General features: G+C 47.8%; 1 protein-coding gene and 1 long non-coding RNA gene across 3 annotated transcripts in view; one reads left to right on the top strand and one right to left on the bottom strand.

The window, feature by feature from the left end:
• LOC128312441 (uncharacterized) overlaps nucleotides 1-17,494 on the bottom strand; it is a 34,038-nt gene extending 16,544 nt beyond the window's left edge. Inside the window, exon 1 of one of the 2 annotated variants that reach the window (XR_008291774.1) lies at nucleotides 16,847-17,494. This is a non-coding gene — a long non-coding RNA (uncharacterized LOC128312441). Of the gene's footprint in view, nucleotides 1-7,686; nucleotides 7,813-16,846 lie in introns of those variants that run through there. The other variant, XR_008291773.1, reaches the window with a different exon arrangement.
• A 577-nt stretch (nucleotides 17,495-18,071) lies between these two features.
• Nucleotides 18,072-24,329, top strand: LOC106983617 (DiGeorge syndrome critical region gene 6 like). The gene is made up of 5 exons (XM_015081806.3): nucleotides 18,072-18,290; nucleotides 18,375-18,535; nucleotides 22,230-22,330; nucleotides 23,173-23,313; nucleotides 23,779-24,329. Exons 1-5 carry the CDS (start codon nucleotides 18,088-18,090, stop codon nucleotides 23,860-23,862), a joined length of 690 nt encoding a protein of 229 aa, XP_014937292.3. The 5' UTR covers nucleotides 18,072-18,087; the 3' UTR covers nucleotides 23,863-24,329.
• Nucleotides 24,330-24,331: the final 2 nt, after the last annotated feature.

The raw sequence follows: 24,331 nt of genomic DNA, 5'->3' as shown, positions 1-24,331 counted from the left end.
CAAGCTAGAACAAGCCATCCTAAAATTTGTATGGAACCACAAAAGACCCCGAATAGCCAAAGTAACATTGAAGAAGAAAACCAAAGCGGGAGGCATCACAATACCAGACTTTAGCCTCTACTACAAAGCTGTAATCATCAAGACAGCATGGTATTGGCACGAAAACAGACACATAGACGAATGGAATAGAATAGACTCCAGAACATACTTAAAGATCATAAAAGCCATTTATGAAAAGCCCACAGCTAACATCATCCTCAATGGGGAAAAACTGAGACTTTTTCCCTGAGATCAGGAACACGACAGGGATGCCCACTCTCACCGCTGTTGTTTAACATAGTGTTGGAAGTGCTAGCATCAGCAATCAGACAACAAAAGGAAATCAAAGGCATCAAAATTGGCAAAGATGAAGTCAAGCTTTCGCTTTTTGCAGATGACATGATATTATACATGGAAAATCCGATAGACTCCACCAAAAGTCTGCTAGAACTGATACATGAATTCAGCAAAGTTGCAGGATACAAAATCAATGTACAGAAATCAGTTGCATTCTTATACACTAACAATGAAGCAACAGAAAGACAAATAAAGAAACTGATCCCATTCACAATTGCACCAAGAAGCATAAAATACCTAGGAATAAATCTAACCAAAGATGTAAAAGATCTGTATGCTGAAAACTATAGAGAGCTTATGAAGGTAATTGAAGAAGATATAAAGAAATGGAAAGACATTCCCTGCTCATGGATTGGAAGAATAAATATTGTCAAAATGTCAATACTACCCAAAGCTATCTACACATTCAATGCAATCCCAATCAAAATTGCACCAGCATTCTTCTCAAAGCTAGAACAAGCAATTCTAAAATTCATATGGAAATACAAAAGGCCCCGAAGAGCCAAAGTAATTTTGAAGAAGAAGACCAAAGCAGGGGGCATCACAATCCCAGACTTTAGCCTCTACTACAAGCTGTAATCATCAAGACAGCATGGTATTGGCACAAAAACAGACACATAGACCAATGGAATAGAATAGAAACCCCAGAACTAGACCCACAAACGTATGGCCAACTAATCTTTGACAAAGCAGGAAAGAACATCCAATGGAAAAAAGACAGTGTCTTTAACAAATGGTGCTGGGAGAACTGGACAGCAACATGCAGAAGGTTGAAACTAGACCACTTTCTCACACCATTCACAAAAATAAACTCAAAATGGATAAAGGACCTGAATGCGAGACAGGAAACCATCCAAACCCTAGAGGAGAAAGCAGGAAAAGACCTCTCTGACCTCAGCCGTAGCAATCTCTTACTCGACACATCCCCAAAGGCAAGGGAATTAAGAGCAAAAATGAATTACTGGGACCTTATGAAGATAAAAAGCTTCTGCACAGCAAAGGAAACAACCAACAAAACTAAAAGGCAACCAACGGAATGGGAAAAGATATTTGCAAATGACATATCGGACAAAGGGCTAGTATCCAAAATCTATAAAGAGCTCACCAAACTCCACACCCGAAAAACAAATAACCTAGTGAAGAAATGGGCAGAAAACATGAATAGACACTTCTCTAAAGAAGACATCCGGATGGCCAACAGGCACATGAAAAGATGCTCAACGTCGCTCCTCATCAGGGAAATACAAATCAAAACCACACTCAGATATCACCTCACACCAGTCAGAGTGGCCAAAATGAACAAATCAGGAGACTATAGATGCTGGTGAGGATGTGGAGAAATGGGAACTCTCTTGCACTGTTGGTGGGAATGCAAACTGGTGCAGCCACTCTGGAAAACAGTGTGGAGAAAATTAAAAATAGACCTACCCTATGACCCAGCAATAGCACTGCTAGGAATTTACCCAAGGGATCCAGGAGTACTGATGCATAGGGGCACTTGTACCCCAATGTTTATAGCAGCACTCTCAACAATAGCCAAATTGTGGAAAGAGCCTAAATGTCCATCAAGTGATGAATGGATAAAGAAATTGTGGTTTATATACACAATGGAGTACTACATGGCAATGAGAAAGAACGAAATATGGCCCTTTGTGGCAACATGGATGGAACTGGAGAGTGTGATGCTAAGTGAAATAAGCCATACAGAGAAAGACAGATACCATATGGTTTCACTCTTATGTGGATCCTGAGAAACTTAACAGAAACCCATGGGGGAGGGGAAGGAAAAAAAAAAAAAGAGGTTAGAGTGGGAGACAGCCAAAGCATAAGAGACTCTTAAAAACTGAGAACTGAGGGTTGATGGGGGGTGGGAGGGAGGGGAGGGTGGGTGATGGGTAGTGAGGAGGGCATCTTTTGGGATGAGCACTGGGTGTTGTATGGAAACCAATTTGACAATAAATTTCATAATTGGATAGCACTTCTCTCTGTGCTTCCACATTTAAAATAATAATAATAATAATAATAATAATAATAATAATAATAATAAAAGAATAGACTCCAGAATTGGACCCACAAATGTATGGCCAACTCATCTGTGACAAAGCAGGAAAGAATATCCAATGGAAAAAAGACAGTCTCTTTAACAAATGGTGCTGGGAGAACTGGACAGCAACATGCAGAAGAATGAAACTAGAGAACTGTCTTACACCATTCACAAAAATAAACTCAAAATGGATAAAGGACCTGAATGTGAGACAGGAAACCATCAAAACCGTAGAGGAGAAAGCAGGAAAAAACCACTCTGAACTCAGCCACAGCAATTTCTTACTTGACACATCTCCAAAGGCAAGGGAATTAAAAGCAAAAATGAACTATTGGGACCTCATCAAGATGAAATCTTCTACACTGCAAAGGAAACAATCAACAAAACTAAAAGGCAACCGACGTAAAGGAAAAGATATTTGCAAATGACATATCAGACAAAGGGCTAGTTTCCAAAATCTATAAAGAACTCACCAAACTCCACACCTGAAAAACAAATTATCCAGTGAACAAATGGGCAGAAGACATGAATAGACACTTTTCCAAAGAAGACATCCAGATGGCCAACAGACACATGAAAAGATGCTCAACGTCACTCCTCATCAGGGAAATACAAATCAAAACCACACTGAGATACCACCTCACGACAGTCAGAATGGCTAAAGTGAACACATCCGGAGACTATAGGTGCTGGAGAGGATGTGGGGAAATGGGAATCCTCTTGCACTGTTGGTGGGAATGCAAACTGGTGCAGCCACTCTGGAAAACAGTGTGGAGTTTCCTCAAAAAATTAAAGATAGATCTACCCTATGACCCAGGAATAACACTGCTAGGAATTTACCCAAGGGATACAGGAGTGCTGATGCATAGAGGCACTTGTACCCCAATGTTTATAGCAGCACTCTCAACAATAGCTAAATTATGGAAAGAGCCCAAATGTCCATCAAGTGATGAATGGATAAAGAAATTGTGATTTATGTGTTATGTTTAAATAACTTCCAACTAGTAAGACTCCAACATGTATAAATTAGACCTCACTAAAATGTAAAATTTTAGTGACTCAAAGGACACCATTAAGAAAATAAAAAGACAGGGCGCCTGGGTGGCTCAGTTGGTTAAGTGTCCGACTTTGGCTCAGGCCATGATCTCATGGTTCCTGAGTTCAAGCCCTGCATCGGGCTCTGGGCTGACAGCCCAGAACCTGGAGCCTACTTCGGATTCTGTGTCTCCCACTCTCTCTGCCTCTCCCCAGCTCACATTCTGTCTCTCTCTCAAAAGTAAAATAAAAAAAGTAAAAAAAAAAAAAAAGTAAAAAAACCCACAGTATAAAGAAAATTGTGCAATTCATATATCTAATGAGAAAAATAGCATATATTACAACTCAGTTATAAAAAGACAAAGAACTCAATTTTAAAATGGACAAATGAGGGGCGCCTGGGTGGCGCAGTCGGTTAAGCGTCCGACTTCAGCCAGGTCACGATCTCGCGGTCCGTGAGTTCGAGCCCCACATCAGGCTCTGGGCTGATGGCTCGGAGCCTGGAGCCTGTTTCCGATTCTGTGTCTCCCTCTCTCTCTGCCCCTCCCCCGTTCATGCTCTGTCTGTCTCTGTCCCAAAAAAAATAAATAAACGTTGAAAAAAAAAATTAAAAATGGACAAATGATTTCAAAAGAATATTCTCTAAAGAAGCTTTTCAGATGACCATTAAGCACATGAAAAGGTGTCCAACATCACTAGCCATCAAAAAACTACAAATCAAGGGGCGCCTTGGTGGCTCAGTCGGTTAAGCGTCTGACTTCAGCTCAGGTCATGATCTCGTGGTTTGTGAGTTCAAGCCTCGCATGGGGCTCTGTGCTGACAGCTCAGAGCCTGGAGCCTGTTTCAGATTCTGTGTCTCCCTCTCTCTCTGCCCCTCCCCTGCTCATGCTCTGTCTCTCTCTGTCTCAAAAATAAATAAAACATTTTTTAAAAATTAAAAAAAAACTACAAATCAAAACCACAGTATATCCTTTCATAGACACAAGATAGCTATAGCCATAAAGACAGATAGGTGATTGCCAGTGAAATGACAGAGAAATTTGAAGCCTCACACATGGCTGGCAAGAATGGAAAGTGGTAGTCACTCTGGAAAACAGTCTTGCAGCTATTCAAATAGTGACACAGGGACTTACCTTATTACCCAGCAATTCCACTCCTAATTTTACAGCCAAAACAAATGAAAGACATATCCACACAAAAACTTATATATAAATGTTCACAGCAGCATTATTCATAATAACCCCCAAGTAGTAACAACAAACATCCATCAACTGAGGAATGAATAAACTGTCTTGTATCTATACAATGAAAGATTGTTCAGCAATAATAGAAGAAATGAAGTGCTGGTCTATGCTACAGCATGGGCTGACTTTGAAAACATCATACCAAGTGAAGAAGCCAGACAACAAAGGTCATACATGGAATTATTCCATTTATATTAAATGTTCATAATAAACACATCAATAGAAACAGAAGATAAATTAGCTGGGGACTTAGGGATTAGGGGAAATGAAGACTGTCTGCTAATGAGTATGGAATTTCATTGGGTACATGATGTAAAGCATCTAGAATTTATTGTGGTAACTTGGCACTATTTTGTGAATACACTGAAAAGCAGAATTGCACACCATGAAGTGTGACTTGTGTGTGAATTTTATCTCAATGGGAAGTGAATTTGCCAGAGAGGATTTCTATATGAATGGCTAATGTCTCCTTTCCCCTCCCTCCCATCAGCACTGGCAGACTTCAGTGAGCAAAACAGCACCATGGAGTGGAGGCTGGAGCCATTTACACCAAGTCTCACACCCCTGTGCCCTGCAAATGCATCATCACTAGGACAAGTCCACCTGAGAATCAGCACAGCAAGCTGCAGCCATAGACTAGCACAAAACCCATGCTCCCACCAAATCTACTGATCGTAGAGTCCTGCAAAGCTTCAGCTCCAGGGGAAATAGGATCTACCTTCCTTTGTTCATTTGTTTTCCTCTTAATATGGCCATTATTATCTCAGGAGCAGGAATAGAAGTTTTCCCTAACAATCACACAAGAAATGCAGTGACAAAGAACTTCCACTCAAATCCTATGGTTTTATAATTCTTTATGCCTTGTTAACCCATTGGTGCAAGCCCAGGGAATTTTTAAGCTTCTAAGCCCACAGTTTTCTATGACTGAATAATATTCCATTGTATACATATACCACATCTTCATCCATTCTTGTATCGATGGACACTTGGGCCATAATTTGGCTACTGTAAATAATGCTGCTATAAACACAAGGGTCCGTGTATGCCTTCGAATTAGTGTTTTTGTGTTCTTTGGGTAAATATCCAGTGGTACGATTACTGGATTGTAGGGTATTTCTATTCTCACCTTTCTGATGATCCTCCATACTGTTCTCCACGGTGGCTGCACCAGTTTGCATTCCCACCAACATTGCAAGAGGGTTACTTTTTCTCCACATCCTCACCAACAATTGTTGTTCAAGAAATTTTTAATCGCAAGATGATTATTTAATTTGACTACAGGCCTTTAGTGATAGGTTATCTGAGAGGTCAAGCTCCTGTGTACATGGAATTGGTGGATTTAAAATTCAATGACATGCCTCTTCATGTCTTTTGCAGATTTTGTAATCAGACCATTTGTTTTTCACCACTGCATTTAGAGAGTTTTTGTAGCTTCAGACACCTGGCCTTGGTTGAGTGTGTGGTTTGTAAATACTTCCTTTCAGGATGTATTTTGTTGTTTCATCTTCTTAAAATGGTCTTTCACAGAGCCTAGGTTGTTAATTTTAATAAATTTCAGTTCATCCCTTTCTTTTTATGGATCACACTTTTGGTGTCAAGTCTAAAATCTCTTTGCCAACCCTAGACCCCCGACTTTTCTCATAGACTTTTTTTTCCTAATGTTTTACATTCTACAAATAAGTGTGTGATCCATTTAGAGTTAATGATTGTATGGGGTGTGAGTTTTAGGCTTTTAGCATAGTTTAATTTTGCCCTGATGTCCACTTGCCCTACTTCCATTTGATGGAGACACCATCTTTCATCCCATTAATTACTTGGGCATGTTTGCCAAAACTCAGTTCAGCATATTTGTTTGGGTTTCTATTCATTGCCATTGATCAACATGCCTATCCCTCTGCCAGTACCACACATAATTTACTTGCTATGTAATTACTGTTAAAATAGGGGAGATTTTATCCTTATGTTTCAAAATTGCTTTAGCTATTCTAATTCCATTGCCTTTCCATGGGGGTATTTGTTTAAGGTGCATTTTTTTTTCCAAGAGAAGCTCTGAAACTTGCTATTTTCATTATCAGGTCATCATCAACCTCTTTCCATGTCAGTACCTGTAGATCTACCTCATTTATTTTAAGTTTATTTATTTATTTTGAGAGAGTGAGAATCAGGGCAGGGCAGAGAGAGAGGGAGAGAGAGAGCATCCCAAGCAGGCTCTGCACTGATAGTGCACAGGGCTCCCCACCAACCTGAGCTCATGACCTGAGCTAAGATCAAGAGTCAAATCCTTAACCAACTGAGCCAACAAGGGGCCCCTGGATCTATCTCAATTAAAAAGCAAAAATCAAAATAAAATAAAATACATCTAGTACATCATGGCATTGATGTACTAGAATTTATTTAAGCTGGTCCTTCTTAACAGCAATTATTTCCCCCCAATTTCCTGCTATATTAAGTAATGCTGAAATCAGTATCATATTCTACATGTGTTTGCACAAATGTTCCCCAAACCTCTTTGTTGCCATTTGACTTTGTTTGGGCTTTGTGCAAAGATCCATTTTGTTTAAACGTTGTGAGGTCAAGTTTATTGATCATTTGCCTAATGGCTTCTAGGCTTTGTGTTATGCTTTAGAAAGAACTTCCCCACTCCAAAATTGTAAATAACAATGAATCATCCATGTTCTCTTGGGGTACTTTCACGGTTTCAGTTTCCCAGTCCTTGTCCCGCTGAGCCCCCTCAGAACTGACCAAGTCTCCCTGGAGACCAGAACCGCCTGGGCTGCTCTGGGGAAGCCCACGCAGCGCACCCTAGCCGCCAGCCTCTCAGGGAAATGTTCCAAGAACCCCGTGCGCAGCAGTGTCGTGCCTTGCCGGCCAGCAGCTCTCAGGAGGAGGCCCCCGGGACGCCCTGGACGCCTACTGCCCACCCCCAGGAAGACAGATGCCTTGCGAGGTGGGCTGGGAGGAAATTACCCTATTAGACTGCCAAGGTGCACCCTCTCCAGCACCTAGACTGTGTCGTCCCCTCGAAGGCTAATAACTGTTCTATGGCGCCATCTGGTGGCCACTTTTATATACTTTTCCACCGGCATTCAGGCGAAATCTGCAAGTGTGGTGTTTGGCCTCTGTGAGCCAGGCAGAACTCCAGGAGGCCTGTGGCACCTGCGGCAATCTTCCGGGTCCTACTGGGAGTCGGAGCATTGACGCCTATCCATTTGCTGGAAAATAAACAGGCAGCGTTTTGAGGAGTGACCGTCGCTGTCCTGCCAGGTGTGGACCACAACCTGAGGGTGCCCCTTCACACGCGGGAACCAACCAAAGTCGCTATGGTGTAACGGGAAAAAAGTGTTCGGCGCCCAGACACCTTCACACACGTGGCTCCGCCAGCGGGTCTTTGTGCTATCCGTTTTTTCCCACTCCCGCCCGAGGTGGGACTGGGTCATAATGGGAGGACAGGCTTGCACATCGCAGGGTCAGACGCCAGCCCGCGTGTGTCCCAGCTGTCAGCAGCGCCTCCTGAAATTGTTTTCCAAGGCCCCATTCAAAATGGTAGGCCGGCACGAGCCGTCTGTGAGGGACAGAACAGGGCTCTGGCTGGGCTCAATTCCTTCGTGGGGTCCGGTGATCGGAGGTGCCTCCAAGGTTTCCCGAGTTCCACTCCAGAGACACCTACCTGCTATTCCCGCACAGATGGCCCGGGAAGGTGTGTGTCCGGGCCTGGAATCGGCCCTGCGTGGGTATCGGTTGCTGGACTTTCCCATCAGCTTTTCCGAGTCCCGCTCTGGAAGTGGAGACCAGCTTGAGCCCCATGGGTTAAGTCTAAGTAGGGCCCTTCATTCCAGGTGCCTGTCTGTGTGGAACGCGGCCTTCGGGACGCCCCCACATATTCCAAGTCCCTTCTCCGGAGCTGTGGCCTGGACAGGACGGCCGATGCGAGGAGGCCTGCGAAAGGCGCTCCTGGGCCTCCCAGTCCTCCGTCACCTCACCCTGACGGACCGCGACAAGGCCAGGCCAGGCCCACAAGACCGGGGGATGCGCCCTCCTGCTTCGTGACCCAAATCCGTCCCGGTGCGGTCAGCGAAGGTGGTACTACGCCACCTGGCGGCCCCTTTTATGTCGTTTTCTCCCAGAGCTCAACTTGAAAAGCGCTAGGATTAAGTGCGGAGGCAAAGCCCAGAGAGTGGCCACAAACAAGGGCAGGATCCTTCCAGTGGCCTCCTGAGCCCATGGGGAGCGATCCCAGAGATCGGACCGAAATCCCGGGAGGGGTGGGGGGCCGGGGAGCAGCGTCCTTCCCGCCATCCTCCCAAGCGGCTGGCTAACGTGGCGCTTAAGGGTCTACCAGCAGAAGGAGGCGTGGGTGGTTCACAGACTGGATCGCGTCCTGCATGGGCTTCACTCATTGGAGGTGCAGCTCAGAAAATTTTCCAAGTCCCCATTTACAGTCAGGGACCAGCACGGGCCGCCTTGAGCCGTTGGAAGGGGGTCCCTAGCTAGGCTGCCGTCCCTCTTGGGGTCCAGTCTTCGGAGGCACCTTCTGGGGAATGTTTCCAAGTCTCACTCTGGGACACGGACCAGCCCCTGCAGGCGGGGTAGCTGAAGAGGACACCCCTTGCTGGGAAATACTAACTGGGAGGAGGCTGTGCACACGGAGGGGTCAGGAGGGAAAATAGTGTCTATGAAGATAAGTTATTGAAGGGGTTTACTGTAATAGAAAATGAAAATCCTGAGATTTTTAGGAATAATGATTGCTACTATTGATGTTACTATTATTCATCATTATCGTAATTATTACTGTTTTTTTTTTTTTCTGGCTAATTGCAGTTGTTGTAAAAACACTGAAGTTTCTACTCTACCCAAGAAGAGTGTCTGGTTGACTTAAAATGATGAAGCATGGGTTTCAGTCCACAAAATTTTTAAATATTGAAATACAATTGGCATAACAATGTATATTAGTTATAGGTGTACAACGTAATGATTTGATATTTGTATATCTTGCAAAATGATCACCACGGTCCAGTTAATATGTCACCATACATAGTTAGAAAAATGTTTTCTTGTGATGAGAACTTTCAAGATCCACACTCCTAGCTACTTTCAAATATGTAGTATGATATGATTATAGTCACCATGCTGTGCATCCCAATGGCATTCATTTTATAACTGTTAACTTGTACCTTTTGACTCCCTTCACCCATTTGGCCCCCCTCAGGCCCTCCATTCCCTCCTCAAGTAACCACCATTCTGTTCTCCGTATCTCTGAGCTTGTTTGTGTTTTTTTTCCCTAGATTCCACATATAGTAAGATCATATGTTTCTGTTTCTGTCCGACTTATTTCACTTAGCATAATGCCCTCAAGGTCCATCCATGTTGTTGCAAAGGCAAATTTTCATTCTTTATTGTGGCTGAATAATATTCCATTTGTCCCACAGAATTTTCTAAATCCTCTCAGAAGCCCGGGAGCTTGCTTGCTCCAACCAGTGAGGCCCTACCCTGAGAGCTGCAAGACCCAGCCTGGAAGGCCAAACCACAGCCTCCACAACTGGACCCAAGCAATCAGGACCTGATCAATATCTGACATTTTCCCCTCAATGTCCCTTTTCCTCAAAAAGCTTCCAAAATAGAAAATGGAAGAAAGCCAAGTTTTTTCCCCCTCACCAATCTTGTCTGACCTTGAGTCAGCCTGACCCTCCCATCAGGACGTGTCTTCCTTCTGTTTCCACCAGAAAGTTCTCCCACTCCTCCACCTGCCTTGGAGTCTCTGCAACTGCTGGTGGCTGATTCCCTCGCCATGTAGAGCAAGCTCTGAATACATGGTGCTTGTTCTCATTTGGAAGGTCTTCCTTTATTTCAGTAGTGGGGGAACCAAACAAAGCACTCAGAGAATCATACTGTTCCCCATGCTAACTCTTAAAAAAATATATATGTATGTATCATATAATTTTTTAATTGAGATATAATTCATATACCATAAAATTCACCCTTATAAGAATGAACAATTCAGTGATTTATACTCTATTCACAAAGTTATGTAAATGTCACCACTGCCTAATTCCAGAAAATTTCATTGCCCTAAAAAAGACATTCCTTCCCATTAAATAGTTTCTTTCCATTCCACCCCCTCCCCAGACCCTGGCAACCACCAATCTGCTTTTTTACCTGGATCTATGGATTTATCTGCATCTCTGTATTCTGGATATTTCATGAAAATGAAACCATACAATATGTGGCCTTTATGTCTGGCTTCTTACACTCAGTGTCATGTTTTTGAGACTCATCTATGCTTTATCATATATCAGTGATTCATTTCTTTGACCTAATATATTTACACTTGAAGCCACTGGGACATTTTTTTTTTCCTGCATGTTAACAAGTCCCTTAAAAAAAAGGGGGGGGGTAGTAAAATGCCCATTACATTACATTTAGATTTTTAATCATTTTAAGCTTAACTACAGTGGCATTAAGTGTCACCCTCCTCCCCAGACCCAACCTGCCCCACATACCTGGAGCCACTGGCATGCCAAGTGGACACCATTCCAGCCCAGTTGCCCCGACTCAGAATGCTCTACTGCACCCATCCACCTGGACTAGAACCTCATGGGTGGGCATCCCAAAGAGTATCCAAAAGGAATGCTATTAAAGGGGAGAGACAAAGAGAGGCTCTGGGGAGGTTGGCAGCTTCCCCATAGGACCATGGCCATGCACGGGCTGGCCAGAACAAGGAGACTATGCCTTGAGGCTGGCAGTCACCCAAAGAGCTTCAGGAGGTACAGTGACTATCACTTAAGGTGTGTTCACCTCTGATTCCAGTGCCCATGCAGATACAAGGGTGCTTGAAGGGTCAATGGCAGAGATGCTGTTTGCAGCCTTTGGCAGGCCCCTATTGGTGAACTACAGTGCAAGCTTTCAGGATTTGGGAGTAAGGCCTGCCATCATCTACAGATAATTACACTCCTTTTGAGAAACAGCTCTTAGCCCACTACTGAGTCTTAGGAGAGACTGAACACTGAACTATGGCCACCAAATTACCATGAGCTGCCCATCACCTGAGCTGCCCATCATGAACTGGGTGCCATCTGACCCACCAAGCCACAACACTGGGCATGCACAGCAGCACTTCATCATCAAATGGATGATGTCATTGGGCCTGATCAGGCCCTGAAGACAAGTAAGTTACATTAAGAAGTGGCCCAAATGCCCATGGTTCCCACTCCTGCTACACTGCCTTCTCTCCCAGCCTGCACCTATGGCCTAACATGGGGAGTTTCCTATGACAGAGAAAGAGAAGATGTGGGCCTGGTTTACAGATGGGTCTGCTTGACCACCTGAAAATGGACAGCAAGAGCATGAAAGGTCCTGTCTGGGGCATCCCTGAAAGACAATGGTGAAAGGAAACCCTTCGAGTGTGTGGAACTCCTAGCAGAGCACCTGGTTGTGCACTTTGCTCAGAAAGAGAAATGGCCAGATGTGCCATTACCAATTCATAGGCTTGGCTGGATGGTCAGGGACTTGGAAGGAACATGACTGAAAAATTGGTAACAAACTTGGGGAAAGAGGTGTGTGGACAGACCTTCCTGAATAAGCAAAAGAAGGAGAAGGAGAAAAAGGGGAAGGAGAAGAAACGTGTGTCCAATGTGAACGCTCACAAAAGGGTGACCTCAGCAGAGGAGGATTTCAATCATCAAGTGGATAGGATGATCCTTTCTCTGGATACCAGTCAGCCTCTTTGCCCAGCCACCCCTGTCACTGACCAATGGACTCATGAACAAAGTGGCCATGGTGGCAGGGGTGAAGGTTACATATAGATTCAGCAAAATGGACTTCTACTCACCAAACTGACTTGGAGATGGTCATCACTGAGTGCCCAATCTGCCAGCAGGTGAGGCCAACATGGAATGCCAATATTGCACCACTATACAGGAGTAATGTCCAGCTACCTAGAGGCAGATTGATTCCACTGGACTCCTTCTACCGTAGAAGGGGTACTGTCTAGTCCTTACTGGAATAGACACTTACTCTGGATACAGATTGCCTTCCCTGCACACAATGCTCCTGCCAAAATTACCATCCGTGGAATTACAGAATGTCTTATCCACTATCATGTATTCTACACAGCATTGCTTCTGATTAAGAAACTCACTTTATAGGGGCGCCTGGGTGGCTCAGTCGGTTAAGCATCCGACTTCGGCTCAGGTCATGATCTCGCAGTCTGTGAGTTCGAGCCCCACGTCAGGCTCTGTGCTGACAGCTCAGAGCCTGGAGCCTGTTTCAGATTCTGCGTCTCCCTCTCTCTCTCTGACCCTCCCCTGTTCATGCTGTCTCTCCCTGTCTCAAAAATAAATAAAAGTTAAAAAAAAATTTTTTTAATAAAAAAAAAAGAAACTCACTTTACAGCAAAAGAACTACAGCAATGAGTCCATGCTCATGGAATTCACTGATCTTACCATGTTTCCCATCATCCTGAAACAACTAGCTTCACAGAATTTTTTTTTTCTTGATAGAGAGAGAGGGAGAGAGAGGGAGAGAGAGGGAGATAGAGAGAATCTTAAGCAGGTTCAATGCCCAGTACAGGGCCTGATGCAGGGCTCAGTCTTACAACTGTGAGATCATGACCTGAGCCGAAATCAAGAGTCGGACACTTAATCAGATGCTTAACTGACTGAACCACCCAGGCACCTGGACAGAATGATAGAATAGACTTTTGAAGACTCAATTACAGTGTCAGCTAAGTGGCAGTATCTTGCAGGGCTGAGGCAAGATTCTCCAGAAGATTGTATACTCTCTGAATCAGCATCCAATGCATGGTGCTATTTTTCCAATAGCCAGAAGCCATAGGTCCAGGAACTGAGGGATGTAAACTGAAATAGCACCACTCCCATTACCTTAGTCACCCACTAGCAAAATTTCTGATTCCTATTCCCACAACCTCATGCTTTGCTGGCCTGAAGGTCTTGCAACACAGAGGGAGAAAGGCTTCCACTAGGAGACACAATGATTCTATTGAACTGGAGGTTAAGACTGCCACTCAGCCACTTTGGTCTCTTCATGCCTCTGAATCAATAAGCAAAGAAGGCTGGTTGGGGTGATTTACCCTGACTACCAAGGGCAAATTGGACTACTACTCCACAATGGAAGTAAGGAAGAATATACAGGAGATCCCTTAGGGCCTCTCCTAGTGTTACCATGCCTTGTGATCAAGGTTAGTGTAAAACTACAATGACCCAATTAATAGGCAGGATTATTAATGGCCCAGACCCTTCGGGAATAAAGGCTTAGGTTTACCCACCAGGTAAGGAACAAAAATTAGCTGAAGTGCTTGGTAAAGGCACAGGGATACAGAGGAGTAGTGGAAGAAGGTAACTATAAATACTAGCTACGACCACATGATCAGTTAAATGAAGACTATAATAGTCATGAATATTTCCTCCTTATTTTACTATGAATACATTTGTGTCTGTCTTTGTTTTCTTTCCTCCCTTACATTATCATGTAACATAAGATGTACCAATTTTTGTTATAGGATTTAAGTATGGCCAATTCTACATCATAGTGTTTAAGTTACATGGTTTCAAGGAGAAAAGTAAACATCACTCAAGGACTTCCCTCCTCCTCTAGGGAAGGAGTTAGTGCCTTTTTGGTCTTACAAAGGTTGTATCATGCTAGACAGAATCATGACCTTGTTACTGTCCTTATTTGGCATTTATTTATGGCTTTAAGATGTATATGGGTGCCAAATTGACAAGGGGTGGGCTTAGGATGGTTAATTTTATGTGTCAACCTGACTAATCATCGGGAGTCTATATTAAACATTATTTCTGGGTATGTCTGTAAAGAAATTTCCAGGTCAGAGCAGCATTTCCACTGAATCAGTGGCTTCCAAAGCATATTGTCCCCACCCTGTGTGTGGGCATCATCCAACCCACTGAGGGCCTGAATAGAAACAACAGAAAGCAGAGGAAGGAGGAATTCAACCCTTTTTCTTTGCCTTGCTGTCTGAGCCGGAACATCTCATCCCATCTCCTGCTCTCAGACTGGGATTTTTATCATTGGCTCCCCTGTTCTCAGGCCTTCAGACTCACACCACATTACACCATCAGCTTTTCTGGGTCTCCAGCTTGCAGATGGCCAATCATGGGACTTTTCAGCCTCCATAATAACATGACCTGACTTCACGTACTAACTTCATAGATATCTGCAGCGCACACTGACAAACCCATCATGTGTTTGTCCTTGCCTCACACACCAAAAAGGATGACAAAGAAACAAAAGGGCCAGAACTGCAGCAGGGGCTGTGGTATGCCCCATCACTGAGAAGCCCATTAGGGAGCCCACACCTCAGCAGAACTCCTCAGGAGTCAGGTTGTGAGTAAAAAGTGACCTCAAAAGAGCCTCCACAGGCCTCCCCAGCATTCTAGAAGGTTCACAGATGTTCTGCTGTGGTTCCACTTCCATCAGCTGTGGTTCATGCCTTTGTCTGCATGGCCTATGTGGATGTGTGCAGGGTGCCAGGACACCAGGGCAGAACCATGTCTCTATGTACACAATAAGACACTCACACACAAAAACTCAAAGCACACACAACACTCAAGCACCAACCCCTATAAAAACCTCACAGTGAAGCTTTTAGCCCCACACACATAGATACACACCCCCTCACGCCACAGACTCAGCTGTGCCTGTTCAGGCACACAGTCAGAGACAGGGACTGTAGCTCCCCAGCACACAATACAATCAACCGTACCCGCCTGATATTGAAGAGTCAGCCCAGTGTGCTCCAGTCACCGAAGTGCTACCAGCCAGGTTCTTAGGCTTGGGAGGTCAAGTGGAGTGGACAGATAGTGACTACAGAGTGAAAGTCCATGGTAGACACTATCCAGTGTGTGTTATGTGCTCCACTGAGTCCAGATACACAGGGGATGTGTACCCCCACTGCATGTCCCAGTTACATGCCAGTCCCCTGTTCCTGCAGACAAAGCTCCCAGTGGTGCCAAAACCATCAGCCCTGGGGATCTGGCGGTCAGAATACCTCCCTCCAGACTGGGCCCTTGTGATGACCCTGAGGTAGCCCAGGAGTCCCTGTGCCTGACTGACCCACTGTCTATGTCCACACTGGGGAGAAGGACCCCTAATGCAGGTCAGAGTAGGGTTGCCAGAGAGGGCCTTCCTGCTCCAGCAGCAGAACAAGACTGTGGAGCAGCCTCCAAACCAGGTCTGCCTGACTTTGCCCACCTGGCCTTCCCAGGACTTGGAACAACCAGATACACTGAGCTTGTATGGGCAGAGGGGCCTTATGGTCACCCAGATGACACAGCACAAATCCCTATCTTAGACTCCAGGCTTCATGCAGGTACCCTTCACAGATGGGGAACTGAGAGGTGGGCCCAGACTGAATCCCCATCACTTCCCGTCACCCAGGTCTCCTTCAGAACTTGGGTGGGCACCCTCACCCAGATGCTGCTATCACCCTCTAACCATGACCTCCAGGGAGGTGACAGCATCCTGGCCTAAACCAGCCCATTCCTCCAGCCACTCACAGCTGCTCAGTGCCCAAGTCGCAGCTTCTGCTCCTGCCACCAGCTAGGAGTGTGGTGCAAGGTGCCAGTGTGCACCTCCAGCTATGGGTTTTGCCTGTCCTCCATACTCTACAGCACTGGCCTGAGTGCTTGTCATTCATTCATTGTATTCATTCCTGGCCCCAGACTCAGAGCACATGTGGGGAAGGGAGAGCCACTCCTGCCAGGACTGAGGAAACATCGTGGAGAAAACTGTGAGGACTAACTGGGGACTTCAGTACAACCCCAGATGGCTCTAGAACCCCACCTCCCTGTGTTGCCTTCCCCTGACCCTGACCCAGGTGAAGCCCGGTCATCTCACCAGCATGGTGGCTACTGAGTGGCTTGTGAAAGGCAAATCTGATCATGTCTGTGCCCCCAAACCTTCAGATCTCCCTACTGCTCTTAGGACAATCCCTCAGGAGCCTCTGTAACATGTACCCCGCTGCACTCTCCCTTTGGTTGCTGCAGCCCAGCCACATGGGTCCTCTTGAGAATAGGAGAGTAGGGGACAAGGAATCTGATCGGTTTCAAGGACAATCAGATGTCAAAGGTAGGGAATTCTCTCTAAACTGACTTACCAGGATTCTTGCTGCAACTAGACTAGGCAGGCTTAAGACAGGGCCCAAGCATGAGGCCTAGTTAAAAAGAGAGCTAAAGGGAGCCTGACCAAAGTTTGGTTAAGGAGTCTTCTTCAAGGAATCAATCACCCCAGAAAACGCCCTAGTTAAGCTGCCTCCTCTCCTTGGTGCTGATCCTACATAGCCCCCAGGGGGTCAGCATGCGTTTCTTCTCCAAAGTCTGGGCATTCTATCCATAGTCAGTTGGATTTGTCTGCTCAAGTTGGCCACACAAGCCTTCTTTCTGGTTGTCTTCTTCATGAATCTACCTACTTTTGCATTTCGCTATACAGCAGCCTCTTCCCAGTGTTTGGCAGCACTGAATACTCTCCCACTGAGATGAAGAAGACATGATGCTAGTTCTCCATGGCGGGAATCCCCTGCCCCCATGAGTCCAGCAGGATATTCAGCAATCCAAACTTTGTTTTGTATATTTTTGTGGCTTATGAAGAGTGTAATTGTGGATTCCAGGACTTTTATTCTCAATGTTGGATTGAGGCATTGGGCCAGGTTTTCTTCGACATGTTGACGACGCTGGTGGAGGCAGATAAGGGGGTGGGGGGGTGGGGGTGGGAACAGAGCTCTCCCACGAAGGTGTTGGGGTTGGGGAGGGCGAGGGACTCACCGCCATCCTTCCTCCAGCGCGCAGACCCTTCCTGCACCGCCGCTGCTGGAGCTCCCAGACCCCGTGTCAGAGAGGGAGAGAGGGGTCTCGCTTGACAGGTAACCCGGACAAACGCCCCATGAGTGGAAGACAAGGAGACTGAGGCCTGAAGGTGACAAAAATGCCCCAAGGTCACGCCGCTAGTATTGGTGGAGCTCGGGACTCAATGACTCAAGCGCTTTTGGGGGGAGCAAAGAGGAGCAAACACTTTGCGACAGCAGCAACCACACGGCATCCCAACAGGCGCATGCGCTGGACCACACCACACCCTCGCAGAGTTAGCCCAGTGGGGCGGGGCCTCGGTCCGCGCCGACTCAGGGCGGGCAGGGTGGGCTTCTTCGAAATCTCGCGATTTCGCTGCTGTGGTGTTATGCCTCAGGTCGCGTGGGCCAAATGGCAGGATAAGGGGCGGGGACAATGAGGGACCCTCCTAGGAACCTCTGCGTAAGAGCGGAGCGAGCCTCGTACGGGAGGGCGCAGGAGGTGGGCCGTACCGCCTCAACTGTCGTAAAAGGGGGCGGGACGCGCCGCGTTCGAGATGGTCGTAAAATGGGCGGGATGCGTCTCACTCGGGCCTGACGCAGAGGAGGCGCGGGTTGCTCCGGCCGGCGGCTGGCTGGGCGCGACCACCATGGAGCGCTACGGTGGCGCCTTCGAAGAGGCGGTAGATGGGGCCCGGCAGCAGGAGCGGCACTACCAGCTGCTATCTGCACTACAGAGCCTAGTTAAAGAGCTTCCCAGGTGCGCGGCCGCGGGGTGGGGCGGAGCGGGCGGCTGAGGCGGCCCTGGGTCCCGCCCGCGCTCACCGCGTCCCTCTGCCCGCAGCTCTTTCCAGCAGCGCCTGTCCTACACCACGCTCAGCGACCTGGCCCTGGCGCTTCTTGACGGCACCGTGTTCGAGATCGTGCAGGGGCTGCTGGAGATCCAGCACCTCACCGAGAAGAGCCTGTACAATCAGCGCCTGCGGCTACAGAATGAGCACCGAGGTGCGCGGGGGAGGCGGGACGACGCACGCTTCTCCTCCGGGAGTTTAGCTCTCGGTGTCTGTGTAGCCCAAGTCCTTCCCTGGGTGTCGCTCGGATGAAGACCCTAAAATTGACCAGGTCAAGCGCGCGGAGACCGCTAGCCCTTTTTTGGTGACAAAAAGGTCAAGGCAATTTAATTTTGTCAGTTGCACGACCCCGCATCAACATAACATCGACACTCCCTGCCCAGACTTAGCCTTGTCTCCACCCTCGTCCACGCAAGATGGCCCAAGGCCTTCCTGTGTGGTCAGTCCGTGGGCGGATCCTGGTGGTGGCGGTCAGCGGTAGCGGCTGACTACCCTCGGTGATGCTCCAAAGTGTTGACAGTTCTTCCGTGCTTTAGGGTCAGTTCCCCTTACAGCGGCGCAGAGCCCCACACCACCCCTGCCCCCTCACCCGCACTATGCCCTGTGTCACCCTTTGGAACCAAAAACTTCTTCACTCGAGCCACACCCTCAGCCCTTGGCTCCTCCCAGGCGTACCCACTCGGGGGTCTCCGGAGCCCCTTCCTGCAAGGTGTGCTGGGCAGCTCTCCCTGCCCCCGATGAGATTTCCTACCTTTGTTATTGTATTTTTACCTAACTTCCTTATTAAAAAAAAAAAAAAAGGTTAAAATATTTAGTAAAGTTGGAAGAATAATGTATACCTGTATCCCCTCCAGGTAGATTCAATAATTAACATTTTGCCGAAGTTCTTAATACCTCTAAATATATATGCAACACCATAGGGTTTCACCCTGGATCTTCAGCATTCCTCTAGACTGGGGTTTTCTAACACAGCACTGTTATTTGTGGCTGAACAAGTCTTAATGGTGAGACAGTGTCTTGTGCATTGCAGGATGTTTAGCAGCATCCGTGGCTTTTACCCATTAGATGACAGTGGCATATTCCTCCAGTGACGGCCAAAAATGTCTCCAGATATCATTGGGGGTCAACTTTGGCCCAGGATTGAGAACCAGTGCCCTAGAACAAGAACACTCCAACGTGACCAGGGACAGCATCCTGAGAATTTAATCATTCCAGGGTGTCTTCTGACCTTCAGTCCACAGTCACATTACCCAACTTGTCACAAACTGTCTCTGTAAGGACAGTGTAGGTTTATGCATTGCATTTGGTTACTTTGGTCTCTGCTCCTGGAATAGTCTCAAAACATTTACTATGGCATTGACTTTTTGAAGAGAATGTCCCCATGCTGGGTCTGTCAGATTGCTTCCTCATGCTGTCATTTAACCATTTCTCCACCCTGTTTCCTGTAAACTGGACAGCAGTTGCAGACCCAATGATATGCAACTTAAACGTTTATGGCAGAAATTAGCATTTCTTTCAGAAATCAACATTGGATTTTGTTGAATCCCTTTTTCTATATCTATTGACATGATCATGCGGCTTTTTGGTTACTATGGTGAATTACACTGATGTTTTTAATTCCTGGCATAAATCCTAGTTGGTCAGGATGTATTATCCTTTTTGTCTATGTTGGATTTGATTTGCTAAAATCTTGTTAAGAATTTTTGCTTCTGTGTTCATAATGAACATTGATCTGTAGTTTTTTATAATGCCTTTGCATGGGGTATTAGGGTAAGGCTGGCTTCATAGGATGAGTTGGGAAGCGTTCTCTTCAGGTTTTTAAGTTTTTATAGAATTGGTGTTACATTGTCCCTGCTGTTGGAGTGGTTGTCTTTGTAAACATTTCCATTGAGGCGTAAAATGCATACAGTCAAAAATCCAAAGTACATAGCTCATTATTCTTTATAATGCTCAAATTGGGCCACATACAGTCAGTGGGAGAGCTCTTGGGCTGGCTCCTGTGTTCTTTTGATGTGTCCCCATCATTCTTGGAGCACTTCCTTGCTTTCTGATACAGGAAGGTGTTTAGGCTCATCTTTTCTTGTCTTTCCCTGCCTCAGTCTGTTTCCAGCTTCAGCAGCCTCCCATCAGGATGGACCTTTCCCTTTGGCCACCAAAAAGCTTTCCCACTCCTCCTGCCTGTGGTTGAGTCTCTACCAAATGCAGGCAGTGATGGTCACTTACTCTTGCTGTCAGTAAGTAGTTCTCATTCTCATGTGGGTGACCTTTGTTTATCCACAGAGATTACTAGTTCAGGGAGTGAATAAAGCACTCCGAATAATAAAGGGGGGGGCAGGGAGGGCAGCAGTTTCTCCAGAGTCCTGGTTCCTTTTAGTGAAGATTTTTTGATAATCCTCTAGACACCTTGCTACTTGTGCTTCAGAAGTTTTGGACAGGTTTTAATGCCACCAGCAACGGGTGAGCACCCTGTGACTTTCTGCTTTTCCTTCCCTCTGACTCAGCAGGTGGTGGTGATTGGCTGCCATTGCTTTCCTTGGTCACTGCTAAAGCCAGGCAGTGGCCACAGCTCTCGTCTCACCCAGTGGAAGCTGGATGTTGTCCTGAGATTTGCAGCAATGTTTGATAAACAAAGTGAAGTAGATAACGTGTTCCTGCATTTATCTATTTATTTCCTCCCATCCTGCCTCCACGTGGTGTAAACATTAACCAGGGAGCATCTTCCTTGTCCTTGTGTGTATGCAGGTGTCTCAAGGGTGGTTCTTGGTTTCACACTCATTTAATGTGATAAATGCCATTGTTGAGGTGTACACAGAATGCCAAGAAACAGGAGATTGGTAAGGTTCGGGGCACAGCAGGTGCCAAACCACTGGCTAAGAGGTATCTGCCTAAGACCTAGTGTTGGGTTTGTTTCCTTATGGCCGAGGACCCCTCCTTACAGGAGAGATCTAGCCATTTGACATGGGTCTAGGATCTATGCTGTATAGTTTTGTATATTCTGTTTTGTGATTGGTTTCTTTCCATCTCATGATACCTTTCCCCTCAGTCCAGTCCTATCAGACTAGACAACTTTGCTTACGTTTATGGTATGATTTAGTGGCAACTGTAGGAGCTTTCCTCAGTGGCCTTGGTGAACTCCTCTCCAAGTAACACAGACACCCCCCGCCCCCAGTAGAGGACCTCTAATGGCTCATCTCATCCTTGGGCCCATCCTACTCCCTCTGGGAGTGGTGGATGGGGTGGGGCAGGTCTGCCCACCCTGAAGGGCAGCTCTGAGGGAGGGACACAACCATGCCTCTGGAAGCAGAGACCATGCCATGCTTTGGCACAATGACTCCTCATCCTCCTTTTCCCAGACCTTTGCCTGGGTGGTCTCCTGGACATCTCTGTATATATCACATGGGTGATGGGCAGCTCACACCCAGGAATGCTGGCCTGTGGCCATCTGAACCTAGAAGCCTCCAGACCGCAGTCTCCCACTCCTGTTGGTCTTCTGACCCCGGGCTATAGCCCTGGCCCCACCCCTACGCCAGCCTGCCCTCGCTCACCCTCCTCTGTTGCATTCTTGCACCGAGTCCCCTCGATCCTCGCTGCTAGAGAATGGCCCTGCCCTGGTTGAGGGAAAGACTGAGTGGGCTAGGGGATTGGGCATCCCCCAGAACTCCATCCAGCTGCTAGTGCAGGGCTTCGGGCAGGCTGGGTCATCAGGCAGGGCTTCATGTCTGCGCCTTGTCCTGGCTGCCCCATGGTGGGACAGCCAGGGCAGGTGCTGAGGCAAGAGGTGTTCCCTGACCCCCTCCCATCTCACCTCCCACCACCTACCTGACTTCTCTGGTCTCATCTCCTCCTAGTGCTCAGGCAGGCGCTGCGGCAAAAGCACCAGGAAGCCCAGCAGGCCTGCCGACCCCACAACTTGCCCGTGCTCCAGGCAACTCAGCAGCGTGAGCTGGAGGTAGGGGTGTGGGCAGGGTGACTGGGCCATGGTGGAGGGGGCCCAGGGTGGAATGGGAGCTGCTGTCTCCTCTGGGCCTCAGCTTGGGTGGTCCACTAGAGACCTGATGAGCCCCCAGTATGGCTCTTCACTGTGGGGGTTGGGATGTGGCAGAACTGGGTAAAAGCATATGATTCCCTGCTCCCTGGGGCTGCAGCTGCTTGTGGCCCGGGCCTGTGCAGGGCAGGTGCTGAGTGGGAGGCCGTTGTGCCCCAAGGCTTTAGAGGTGCAAGGGCAATGGTGGGATTATGAGGCCTGTCCTGTTCCCAGATTGCTCAGGACAACCAAGAGACCCATATGTAACCGAGAAGCCATGGGTGGTAGGAGTGCATGGAGGGATTTGTGCAGGGTCCCAGACGGCCCCGAGCCAGGGCATACAGGGAAGAGGTGCTGAGCTGGGGTTGGTTGGCAGTCCCAATGGGGAGGGAACATATGCAAAGGCACAGAGGTGGTTGGCAACTTGATAGTAAGCAGAGGTGGATCTGGCATCTGGCCAGCTCATGGTGGTCCTGAGCGGTCATTGCTGGGCAAAGTCTGGCACAGCAAAGGAGGGACACCTGGCCGGAGGTCCTGGAAGGGAGAACATTTGGGGTGGGGCAGCCGAACTTTTCTCCAGGGTTCAGTGTGGCCGAGGAGGGAGCAACCTGGTGCAATAAGGGCACCATCAGTGGCCTTCGAATGATTGGGAAGGTGGGGGGGGGGGGGGGGGGAGGGGAGGGCTAAAGGAAGTGGCAAGCCACCAGTGTATGTTTGAGGCATTAATGCGCAGGGGGCTAAGCCCCTGAGCCGCCCTCACCGTGCAGGCAGTGGAACACCGGATTCGTGAGGAGCAGCGGGCAATGGACCAGAAGATTGTCCTAGAGCTAGACCGGAAGGTGGCAGACCAGCAGAGCACATTGGAGAAGGCAGGGGTTGCTGGCTTCTATGTGACCACCAACCCACAGGTCAGTGCCTCAGGTCTGCCCTGGTGCAGCCCAGGGGATGCTGGTTCCCAAAGGTCCAATTCCCTCTGGGGTTTTATCATTGGGTCACTGGGGAGCCAGGCCCAGGGTATGTAGACGGAGGGGAGGAGGGAGAAATTAGTAAGGCAAGTCCCACTGCCTCTGCCTCCCCTTCCCCAGGCCTGCTACTCACAGGACCCTCATCTCCTCCCTACATACATCTCCGTGTGCACCAAGCCTGGACAACTGCAGCCTTGTTGGGGGTGGCATCTCCACTTTTTCCCCTTTCTGGCAAGCCATGGGCAGGATTCACTGGAAGTCAGTCCCATGGGTTCATTGCTTGGCACTCTTAGGCCCTGGTAGCTGCCTCTGGGCCTTTGGGAAAAGGAGGCTTCTGCCTGGGGCTCTTGCCAGTGTAGGAGAGTCTAGGTGTCATGCTGGCCTCACAGCAGCCCTTCTGCATCTCAGGAGCTGACACTGCAGATGAACCTATTGGAACTCATCCGGAAGCTGCAGCAGAGGGGCTGCCAGGCGGGGAAGACAGCTCTATGACCAGATGGGGTCCCTGCCAGTTACCTGCTGCCCATCATAGCTGAGAAGACAGCCCTGTTCCTCAGTTGCTACAGGCAGCAGAAAGCTGAATGGAACCTGGCCACCACCTTCCCAGCTGCCTGTAGGAGGAGTCAACCCTCTGAGGAGAGGCCAGATGGGACTCTGGCTGCACCTGCCATCCACCTTTGCTTTTGTCCAAAGCTAGGATGGTATGGTAAAGGGAAGAGTGGGCCTATCCTGCTAGTCGGATGCCTCAGAGCTGAGCACAGTAGGGCTGGAGGTCCTAGCACCTTCTCACTCCACTGGGCGCACCCAATCTCTGCCATGCTTCAGGCTTCATGCTTGTTCTGGTCTCAGCCCTTCGCTTGACAGATGCAACCCAAGTCAATGGGAGAGGCTCCAAGGCCCAAGCCCTCTGAGGCCCAGAGAAATAAAGGTGCCACAGTGTGGCCTGCACGTGGCTTATATG

This window comes from Acinonyx jubatus, chromosome D3 (assembly GCF_027475565.1).
Source record: "Acinonyx jubatus isolate Ajub_Pintada_27869175 chromosome D3, VMU_Ajub_asm_v1.0, whole genome shotgun sequence".
NCBI classification, from domain to species: Eukaryota; Metazoa; Chordata; class Mammalia; order Carnivora; family Felidae; genus Acinonyx; species Acinonyx jubatus.
Note: the sequence above shows the minus strand (reverse complement) of the source record. Positions and strands in the feature narration are given on the sequence as shown.